Below are 11,432 nucleotides of genomic sequence, written 5' to 3'. Positions count from 1 at the left end.
TGTTCATCCCCGTGGATAGTGGGTGACATGGGAGTCCCAGACAGAGGGTGGATGCAGGAGATGATCAGGATCTGGAGCCCAGAAAGCGCTTGGCAAGAAGGCAAGGTGCCTGGGGTGCCCTGGGCTGGAAGATGACCTCGTCCTGATGTGGGAGGGGACACCGAGCTCTGGGTCTCCAACTGCATTGGGTGGCATCTCATTGTGTCTTCTGTCTGTCCAGTCCCATCAGAACATGGAGGTGACCGGCTCGCTCCAAACAGAGCAACACACCAAGAGCGAGCTGGCCATCAAACTCGGCCAGCTGCAGGAGAAGCTGGCAGAGCTGAAGGAGATGGTAAGTCCTGTGCCAGCTGGGAAGGGCTCAGAGGCCTCCGGGAGGAAGGTCCTTAGGCCAGGACATAGGTAGCTCCAACTCAGGGCTGGGGGGCACTGGTGACCCTGCAGTCCTGCCAGGTCCGTGACCACCTGTGCCCAGGGTTTGACATGGACTGGTGGGTTCCCCGGGACTGCAGGTCACCTGCCCTGCTGGAGGTTGAGCCACTAGGGGAGAGACGAGGAGACGTGGAGACATCCTGGTTCCAGACTTGGCTCCGGGGCTGTGCTTCACTGAACAGGGTTGAGCCTCAGCATCCTTCACTTCAGAGAGCACTGGAAAGCAGTTCTGCTGCAGTTGAAGGAAGGGGCCTGGGCAGGTGGCAAAGTCCCACAGTGCCTGTCCCCCCCCCCTTTGTGGGTGCAGATCTGGGAGTTGCCTCGGTGGTCTCCACTCTGTTGCTCCACCACAAGTCCGTTGAGACAGTTGCTGCTCAGAACTGCCCTTTTCTGCATGCTTCCTGGGTTATGGGCAGGACCAATCAGGTGGAAGCTATGAGCTGATTGGTGCTAAGTGGTCCAGTCAGCCAAGGATGAAAATGGTCCAGGGCCTCCCTGGTGGCCTAGGGGTTAAGTCTCGGCACCATCACCACTACTGCCTGAGTTTGATCCCTGGCTGGGATCTGACCCACAGGGCACAGCAGACCTTTCCTGCCTTGCCGGCTGCTCCCCTCAGCAGTGTGTTTCAGTCAGTCTGTCTTTTCTGCTCACTCTACACCTCTGGCCAATACCCCAGTTATTCTGCACAAAAAAAGAAAAATGGTCCAACCAGACTTGATGTTGGGACACCCTGAAGAGTGATACAAGCCAGGGTTAGAGGGAGCTGAGGGGCTCTGTTCCAACCTCCAAAGAAAGAAGGGGAAGACTCTGTTCCTGGCCTCTGAAGAAAGGAGAACCAGAAGCTGAAAGAAGAAAAGCAGCATCCAGTAGCCAACCTCTGCAGGAGGAAGAGAGGATGAAGACCTCTGTCAGAGACTGGGCCTCCAGTCCTGTGTCTGACATCACCGGAAAGCAGCACCAAAGGCTCCGAGCCTCGTGTCTGAAAGAGCTGTTTGTTGTTGTTGTTGTTGTCCAGCAACTCACAAAGAATGTTTTAACACTTTGTGTCTCTGACATCAGCTGGGATCCCAACTGAAAAGGGTAGTCACAGGGCATGAATGGGATGCCAGGATAGGCCGCAGTGGCACCCACCTGCCCAGGCTCTAAGACAAGAGAGCTGCCAAAAAGCCCCAAAGCCAAAACCAAAGGCTGGAGCAATACAGACCCCATACGCTAGGGGCCTACAGGTTAGAGCCAATGGAAGGATAGTGCCCGGTAGGGGACTCATCACTGTGGTTCTCAACCATGTGCACAATTGCAAGAGACTTCAGCCTCTGTAAACAACCACCTTGGGGTTTATTTTACAAATGGGAAATGGAGCTTACTGTAGCCACAAGTGGTGTCTACCTCAGCCAGGTACTGTCCACCAGAAGTACAAGTAGGGTTCCAATCCCCTGTCACCAGGAGTGCTGAGCAGCACTGGTCAGTAGTGATGGTCACTACTGGTCTCCCTGAGGTAGCGTCTAGCAGAGGCAGCTGGGTTCCAGTGACAATTTGGAGGCCAACTGCCACCTGCCCTCACCCCCCCGCGTCCTCCCTGCAGGTGGAGGAGAAATATCATGAGGGTCAGGAGCTGCAGCAGCAGCGGAACCACTACCTTAGTCACCTTCAGCAGTACATGGCCGCCTACGAGCAGCTCATGGCCGCCTACCAGCAGCTGGCCAATGAGAAGGACGTCCTGCAGAAGCCGGTGCTGCTTAACACCCAGCTTGGCGACTGGATGCAGCATGAAGAGCAGGGCAAGATGGAGGTCGAGTTGGCCCGCCAAGAGCTGCTGGAAACACAGGTGGGGCAGTTGGAGTGCCAGACACCCGGTGGCCGCCCGAGCAGGAAGACCTGCGAGCAGCATCCCTTCTCACTCTTACCTGCCAGCCCCACTGAACCTCCTGGCTCGGACTGGAGAAAGTGAGTGGGACTTCAGCAGAGGAGGGGTTTGCAAGAGTGGAAGCCACCCTTAGGACAACTTGGATCCTTCTCCTTTGGGGACTTGCTGGTGCAGGGTTGCACAGAGAGGAGGGAGCAGAGCTTGCTGGCTTTCAGGGCTGCTTCAGAACCCAGGTGTTCTTTGAGCCCCTCTGGCTGCCCCCCAACAGTAAATGGACTGAGCAGTGAGGAGGAGGAGGAAGAGGAGAACAAGGATCCCCTGCCAAAGCTAAGCATCCCTGACGACCTAGACAGCCACGAGGCCATGGTGGGGAGAGTGTGCCTGGGGAGACCCACCAGGCCTTTCAGGGAGCCATGGAGAAACTGCAGGTGAAAGTGTGTAAGGCAGGAAGGAATGGCCACAGGGCAGGTTTTCTGATCCAGCAGACCAGGTACAGGAGAAGAGAGTCCTGGAAGCCTCAGTGGCTTTTGCAGGCTTTTATTGGGATTTACCAGGTACATGGCAGGCAGGGGTGCTGGGGGGGTCAGGAGGCAGACAGCCCTCCCAGCCCCCAGCAAGTCTTCACTCTTTCTGGGCTCTCTGGCGTTCTCTGGTGGTCTCTGCTGCTCTGCTCTCTCGGTTCTGCTTCTGCTTCTCTGCTGCTGCTGGCATCCCCGTGACGCCGCCCTTAAAAGCCCAGTCTTGGGCCTCGCTGGTGGCGCAGTGGTTGAGCGCTGGGTTCTGAAGCTGCCCACAGCCTCCGCGGCGCTGGTTTGATTTCTGGCCGCAGGGCGAGGGTCCCACACGGTACGCAGACCTCTCCTGCCGCCCGCTGCTCCCCTCAGCAGTGTACTTCGGTCCTTCTGCCTGCTCTGCTCCCCGCTCTGGCTCTGGTGAATTCTCTCACCCTCCCGCGCTTCTGACTGTACCCAGTGCTTGTATGAATAAATAAATCTTTAAAAAAAAAAAAGAGACTGACTTCACAAAGTTCATTTAAAAAAATAGATAAATAAATAAATAAAAGCCCAGTCTTAGCCCAGGTGAATCCCATCTACCTATACCCACACCCTATTCCAGGTGCCCGCATCAGGCATGCATTTGGGACCACAGGGTTCCGTCATCCATCCTAATGGTGGGAGGGCAGAAAAGCCTGATACTTTTACCTGCCAGACAGTCTATACGAGTTATACACACGTTTCTCTTGGCGAATATGAACACTGCAGCCATGGCCCACAAAAGCAAATGAAATATATCACAATGAAATATAACAGAACACAAATAAGTCCAGGCAGGGCACCGACCTAGGGGCAAAAGACTATAGGCACCAGTACGTGATCCACCACTTCAGCTGCCAAAGGCACTGCTCATGCGAGGGAGGGAACCACTCAGGCATCTGCCGTCACACGCCAGGAGCCCTCAGGCCTCCCGGCCCCCTCCAGCTGGGGTCTCGGCCACAAGCCACACACCGCATCCACCCCAGGATGCACTCACTCTTGGGTTGGCAATTCTGTACTCTTTGGGGGTAATCACCCAACCCTCAGGGTTTCTGTCTGCAGTCACTCCAACACTCGCCTTTCATAGCCACCAATGCGACACGCAGGCCCCTGCACTCAGGCCAGCCCACTGCACAAGCACATGGGTCGGGGATCCGTGGATGCAAGGTCCACATGCAGCCTCTCTTGGGTCCCTTCTTTGGCTGTGGGCCCCACCACAAGCCATGTTCCCTTCCCGTCCCCCAAGGATGGGTTCCTCAGCTCCTCACTCTCACTCAGCAATGAACAGGGCAACACCCACAGGTGATTTTAAGAGACTCACTGGCCTTCTTTAGCTTACGTAGTGCTTAGCAGCCACTCAGGGCTTCCCGAACTTAGCACCAGCTTTTGCCTTCTCAGTTGGCTTTTTCTCCTCTGCCTGGCTGCTGGGCAATACACTGGCTGCTTTTGGCCACCAAGGCCCACTGGCCACCCCCAGATTCCCATCTCCGGGGATGTACAATCCCATCCTCCCCCAGGGCCCCCAAAACATATCAAACTTGCCAAGGTCCTCCGCCTTCTGGCGGGATTGTTAGTCCATTAGTCCAAGTTCATCGGCTTTTCCCTTTGTCCACACTGGGGAGCTCTGAATCGTGGTCCTTTCTTCCCTAACGATTCTTGCTGCCTCGGGGATCATTGGCTGGTCCTCTTGGGAGTCTCCTCCTCCAGGCAAGGTCTCATCCTGCAGCTTCCGGACCTTTTCCATCCCCTGTGCCGCCATGACACGTCCAGTGCTGTCACAGGGAAACAGTCTGCTGCTCCTCAGTCCCTCCCAGTCTTCGGAGGGCTCCATACCCATCTGCATGGATCACCTTGCCGACTTACGTCAATTGTAAGGCAGAAAGGAATGGACACGGGGCAGGTTTTCTGATCCAGCAGACTGGGTCCAGGAGAAGAGAGTCCTGGAAGCCTCAGTGGCTTTTGCAGGCTTTTATTGGGATTTATCAGGTACATGGCAAGTAGGGGTGCTGGGGGGCCGGGAGGCTGACAGGCCTCCCAGCCCCCAGCAAGTCTTCACTCTTTCTGGGCTCTCCGGTGTTCTCTGGTGGTCTCTGCTGCTCTGCTCTCTCGGTTCGGCTTCTGCTGCTCTGCTTCTGCTGGCGTCCCCGTGATGCCGCCCTTAAAAGCCCAGTCTTAGCCCAGGTGAATCCCATCTACATATGCCCACACCCTACTCCAGGTGCCTGCATCAGGCATGCATTCAACCGCAGGGTTCCATCTTCTATCCAAATGGCGGGAGGGCAGAAAACCTGATAGTTTTTTCTTACCCTACAGTGTGGTTCTCTGGAGGGCTGGGCGGGCTGGGTGCTGGGCAGGCCAGCACTGCTGAGCCCCTGAGCCCGCTGTCTGGCTGCAGGGTCACTTTACCGAGCTCATGCAGGAGAAAGTGGCCTTACAGGACTGGATGGAGGAGCTGGAGCATCGATGTATCCAGATGTCTGGAGAGACTGACACCATCAGTGAGTGGGGAGGCCTGTGCCCTGAAGCTGGGGTGTTATGAAGAGGCTAGGGAGACCCCAGCAGCTGAGCTATCTACACACCCTCCCCCTAGGAGAATACATCGCTCTCTACCAGACCCAGAAAGCAGTGATGAGGAAGGAGCACCTAGAGAAGGAGGAGTCCATAAGGCAGCTGGCCCAGAAAAAAGAGGAGATGAAGGTAGTTCAGAGCTCTGGCTCCATGGTGGTTCAGGTGGGGGCGGGATGGGTTTCTGAGTGTCTCTGCTTCCAGGTGAAGCTGTTAGAGCTGCAAGAGCTGGTTTTGTGGCTGGTGGAGGTGCACAACGAATGGCGGGTGAAGCTCCAAGCACCTGCCCAGAACCCTGCTGCTGATCCCACTAGCGCATGACTAGCCCCCAAGGAGCTTGGCGCTGCCAGCGGCCAAGGTGAGGAAAGCCCTGCACGGGCATCTAGGCAGGAGGAGCACACTCCGCCAGGCACACAGCATCCTGTCTCTGTCTCTCTAAATCACAGAGTGAGGTGAGCCTCGTCTACGACTTACAGCCGACCCAGGGGGAGGCCCAGCTGGGCCTGACTCCGCTCAAGAACACCTCTGTGCAGCAGATCATTCAGCTGCTTCAAGAAATGCAGAACCCCCAGGAAGGCATCACCATTGGAAACAGCCCATGCCTTCCCTTCTTCTACCAGGCTGATGACAACAAGGTGAAGATAATTGTGGTCTAGGCCACCAGCATGGGCCGGAGGCTCTGCCCCCACCTGGCCCTCACCAACCCATCCCTGTTCCCCAGGCTTTCCCCCCCTGTCCTTTGGCTCTCCTTCCCAGTCTTCATTTTATCCCTTGGCTTAAAAAAGGGGTACAACAACTCCCCTATCTAATAGAGGGAAACAGGTGCAGACCCTAGCCTCTTAGGTCAGGGCAGTGTCTTAATCTCTGGGCTATTCATACTTCCAGAGACAAGGAGCTAGAAACATCCAACTAGTTATTTAGGGGACTCCCTTCTACAACATTGGGGCTCCTTGATGACCAATTGAATCCTTACCAGAGGGCCTAGGTTATATCAGGCAATTTGGGGCCACGTGCCCCCCCACGCTACCCCAACCATGTGGAGTGGGGCAGCATTTTGAAGGCCCGGCACGGGGGCTAAGTCCAGACAGAGATACCAGCTGGGGCAGGTGGGCACCTACACCTGTCTAGAGTGTAGCCAAGAGATAGCAGTGGTTTATTTGAGACCACCCAGATCCACAAAGGGGTGGCCTCCCCTGCTCCCTTTTGAAATTTCCCCACGGCCCTTTACACCCAATTTTTTTTTAAATTTTTTGTTGGACTCAATAATTGTTTTGATTTTTCTTTATTTTTTTTCTTTTTACTTTTTGTTGCACCCAATTATTTTGGAGGTGATCCCTATTTGCAGAGGGGAGGCCTCTCCTACTACCTAGCAAAAGTCCCCATGGGAATGTATGCCCGATTATTTTGTGGGCACCCACCTGTTAAGGGTGGGGGTGCTCTGCTCACTACACAAGTCTTACGGCTTGAGGTTACCCTGTCTCCCTCACAAAAGTCCCGCGAGCATGAGGGCACCACAATCCTCAAAGGGGTGTCCTCCCCTGTCCCGGCTCACAAAAGGCCCGCGGGCATGAGGCCACCCCAATGTGCAAAGGGGTGGCCTCCTCCTTCCCCCCTCACAAAAGGCCCATGGGCATGAGGCCACCCCAATCCACAGAGGAGTGGCCTCTCCTGTCCCGCCCCTCACAAAAGACCCGTGGGCATGAGGCCACCCCAATGCACAAAGGGGTGGCTTCCCCCCTGTGCCCCGTCACAAAAGTCCTGCAGGTGTGAGGCCACCCCAATCTGCAAAAGGGTGCCTCCCCTTCCCTCCTCTCAAATGTCCCGCAGGTATGAGGCCACCGCAGTCCACAAGGGGGTGGCCTCCACTTGCTGTCTTTACAAAAGTCCCGTGGGCCTCTGTGCCTGATTATCTTGGAGGCCACCCAGGATTTGCACAGAGGTGGCCTTCACTGCTTCTTTAATAAAAGGTCCCCATAGAGGGGATGCATGGCTTACTCAGGCAATTTGGGGGTACACATTTACTCCCCCAACCCTGTGGAAAACTGGGCTTGGCCAGAAGCTGGGCCAGGGTGCCTGGTGGAGGCCAGGCGGAAGATGTGCAGGCACCCCGCGGTGTACATACTGTGCTGGGACATGTGTACATGGGGCTGAGACGGCCCCTGTATCACAGCGGAGGCCGCGGTGGCCCCTGGGAGAGGAGGTTTCTATGAATCATTTGACATCGAGGAAACTTATTTATGGGTCGCCCAGGACAGAGGAAGGAGGCAAGGCCAGGGAGTGGTTCCTGGTGTTTCACTTTTGTTTCTGAATAAACGGAACTCACCCTGTGGTCAGGCCCTGGGATCTGGGCTCAGGGGCTGCGCTGGGTGTGGGTCCTGCCAGCAGAGGGCAGACTTTGGGGTGCGAGGTGCTCTCTGCAGCTGCCTGTCAGGGCATCCAACCCAGCTCAGCTCTTAGGCCCTACAGGTGCCACCCATCCACTGCGTGCCACCCCGGGAGGGCCAGGTCCTGCTCTGATGACCAACACTGGGAAACCTGGTCTACTTCTGTGGGAGGAAAGCAGGGTGCCAGCACCCCAGACTACTGGCTTCCAGCCTAGGCATTTCTCCTCTCACCCTGTTCCTCTGGGGCCCCCACCCAGGTCCCATGAGTCCTCCAGGCTGGCACTCTACCCCTGGTGGCCACAGCAGGATTCAGATGAAGACCAGCTAACATCCAGGTGCTTTCCAGGGCAGCCCGGGAAGGACTGGGGCATCCCAGGCACCCCTGCGTCCACATGCTTAAGACTTCCCCTCCCACTGAATGCCACAGAACACAACCAGCACACAACACGTTGCTCCCCATTGTTCAGAAATGGGTTTCATTCTCGGCCAAGAGACAGCAGGACTGGTCACGGCCAGAAGCACACAGCTGCCCGGACAGCACCCCCATGCTCGGGGAAGGGGCAGGAAGGTGGCTGGGGGGGCTGACTGTGCACAGGCCGGGAATGGCAGGGAGGCTCGTCGTCGGAGGTGGCACGTTTTGACCGGAGCAGCTGGGGTGACAGTGTTTGCTTGTAGTTGGGCCGCAAGACTCAGAAGGACAGCACAGCCGGCAGTTCCCAGCACCAGAGATGCATGCGTGTATGTGTGTGTGCCCGTGTATTTATAGACATGTATAGAGCAGGGCAGGAGCAATACCACCGAGGGGGCACAAGTGTCACCGAGGTCACGCCTGGGGTGTCAGCTCACCGCCACAACAGACTAAAGTCACAGATGAAGGGGGAGGCTTGGGGGCTGGGGGCCAAGTCACAGAACAGCCACCCAGGCAGGCTTGGGAAGAGAGGTGTCCCAGGAAGAGGAGGGGTCTGGTTAGAGGCTGAAGGGGGCCCTGGGGCTCTCAGGACAGGATGGACTTGCCTGACCCGATCAGCTGGCAGCTGGAGAGAAGCAGAGAGAAAACGGGGGAGGGCAGAGAAGGGGGAGAGCTGGGAAGGCAGGTGCAGCCTGGGCTGCAGCACTGGGGGGGAGGTGGGGAGGGAAGACGAAGCAGGGGAGGGTGTGGGCAGGGGTTCTGGATGAGAGGGGAGGGGGACAGGGAGGGGGGACGCAGGAGCAGGAGCTGGAGCCTCTCCCTGCTCGCTCAACGGCCTCTCACACACAGGAGACAGTGCACCCATAGGCCAGCATGTGATCGGCCCCCTCTGGCTCCCTCCTCTCTGCTCCCCTGTCTTTCAACCTACCGGCCCAGGGTCACCCTTAGTGTCAGGAGTAGGGGCCCGCGGGCCGATGCGACACCACCATTCCTGATGGAGAAAGACAGGGGAATACCACTGTACCTGGAGGGCAGAGCTGAGAGGATGGCTGGAGGGAGCACTGGGGGCCCCCTGGGGTGGGCAGAAAGCCCAGGAGTCCTCCATATTGACCCTGGGGAGGCAGGGAGGACAGGAGGCCAGATGCCAATGGCCACAGGCTTATAAGTCTAAGAGGGGAGCCTCAGCAGGCTGGAGGACCGCAGGTTGAATAGGTGAGGCTGGGCCCTTCCTGGTGTGGAAAAGCAGAAGAGCAAGCATCAGTGTAGGGGTTGGGGGGGGCAGGCAGGTCTGTGGGGCAAGTTTTACTGACCAGCTTGGGTAGAACTCAGAGAAGCCGACTTGCCCAGGTCAGCCGACACTGAGGTCCCCTGGCTGAAAAAGGAGAGGTGACACTATGGAACAACAGGCCCAGGTCCACGGGCCTGCAGGCGGGCTTCGGTGCTTCACCTGGGGCACAGGGACGGCCGTGGCCCTGTGCTGGCGGGAACAGCAACAGCAGGCACGGAGGGCAAGGTGCTCTGTGGCCTGCCTGGTTGCAAGGTGGCTGCGGGCCGAGGGTGTGGCTTGGACCCTCAGGCTTTCCAAAGCCATCAGACAACCTGAGCCTTCCTGAAGGCGACTCAGTTGCCACAATAAGGAGGAGGGGTCAGACCTCCTCTGCCCTGTGTTGGACCTGGTTCCAAAGCTCCCAAGGCAGCTGCCCTGCCCCAGCAGCACGCTCACATAGGGGGATGGGGGCTGCACCCCCAGGATGAATTTCTAAGGCTCCCTGACGGCCTGCTCCCTGACAGCGGCACAAGCGTCCTATCAGCTCAACACCCTGCGTGACCATCTGCTCTGCGGGCCCTCGAGCCTAGAGACTTCCACAGCCAGAGAACATCCACCTAGGTGGAAGGCCCGGCTGAGACAAGTCGCAGTGACTGTCTTCAGTCAAAGGTACTTTGAGAACTTGGGGTTGGCTTGCCTGTATAAACGTAAGTGTGTGTGTGACCAATATAGGAATAAAAATTCTCTCTGAGAGCCAACTTCTGACTGAAGAATATCTATCACGCTCGCAACAGATGCCTTCTCTCAAACCTCGGTCCCTTGGGCCTTAGGCCAGATATGTGCCCTAAGCGTCTCATCTTTCACTGCAGCGCTGCGTGGCCTCAATACCAATTGGACAATGGCTCCCACGGGCCCGAGCATGGCGCTTGTGACTTCTCGTCCTTACAGACCTAAAGAGTTCTGTCACCGCAATGGAAAATGGTCAGAGATCCCTTAGGGCCAGGCTTGCTTTCTCTTGTGCTCCCGTGCCCCCTCCAGGCCCTCCCTCCTGAAAACCTGCCACACTCTCCAAGTCTTGAGACTCCTCTCACTCTCCCCCTCTCTGGACCCTCTTCAACGTTCTCTGATCCTCTAGTTCTCAGTCTTCACCTCCTCCAGCTCCCCAATCCAGCCTCCCCTCTTTTTTTCACCTCCTAGCCACCACACCCGTTCTGGGTGGTCCTCTTCTGGGTCCCCTCAGGGAAGTGGCGGGGACTGAAGGAGGAGTTAGAGTCCATGTTCCTTCCTTTCGGTCTGGTCTCTCCCAGACTGAAAAGCTTCTTGGCTCTTTCACTAACAATCCCACCACCTACACCAAAGAGTTTCCTTATCTTACCCAAGCCTGTGACCTTACTTGTCATGATTACATGTGATCCTCTCTTCCACCCTGACCTCTGACAAAAGGGAGCAGGTTTTTAGGTCTGCCCAAGACCAAGCAGATCAGATCCCTGTGACTGACACAACCATGGCCCCAGGCTCCGCAGCAGTTCCCAGCCCAGAGCTGGGGTGGGGCTTCCAGACTGACACAGGCAGGGCCCCCAGGGCAGGGCTCACCAAGACCGTTTTATTGCCTGTCTCCTAGCTGGTCTCCAAGCGGCTGTGCACAAAAGTGTAAATTTTGCTAAGCTCAGGGAGATCACCCAGTCTGCCTCAGAAAACCCTGCTGCCTTCCTTAGTCGCCTGAGGGAGGCGTTCCAGCCCCATACCAGGGTTGTCCCTGACTCAAATGAAGGCTCAACAGTTGTGGCTACCCATTTTATTTCTCAGTCAGCCCCTGACATTAGGTAGAAGCTTAAGAAGTTTGAGAGGCCTCCCCTGGTGGCACAGGTGGTTGAGTGCCACGCTGTGAGGCTCTCCCAAGCCTCTGCAGTGCCGGTACCATGCCGGCCCGCCAGTGAGTGTCCCACATGGCACACTGTTGCACCCACTGCTCCCCTCA

The 11,432-nt window shown here is 56.9% G+C and overlaps 1 protein-coding gene across 1 annotated transcript in view; it reads left to right on the top strand.

Annotated features, from left to right (window-relative positions):
• Positions 1–232: 232 nt before the first annotated feature.
• The window catches only part of LOC311188307 (golgin subfamily A member 2-like), a gene marked incomplete at both ends in the record, with an annotated part of 189,411 nt that continues 178,211 nt past the window's right edge, over positions 233–11,432 (top strand). The window contains 4 exons of the mRNA XM_084259432.1: positions 233–334; positions 2,015–2,257; positions 5,282–5,327; positions 5,420–5,526. Coding sequence (XP_084115558.1) covers positions 233–334; positions 2,015–2,257; positions 5,282–5,327; positions 5,420–5,526 — 498 coding nt within the window. The remainder of the gene's footprint in view (positions 335–2,014; positions 2,258–5,281; positions 5,328–5,419; positions 5,527–11,432) is intronic.

The sequence above is a fragment of the Talpa europaea genome (genome assembly GCF_964194135.1).
Source record: "Talpa europaea genome assembly, chromosome: 2".
Classification (NCBI taxonomy): Eukaryota; Metazoa; Chordata; class Mammalia; order Eulipotyphla; family Talpidae; genus Talpa; species Talpa europaea.
This window is presented reverse-complemented; position numbering and strand designations above follow the sequence as displayed.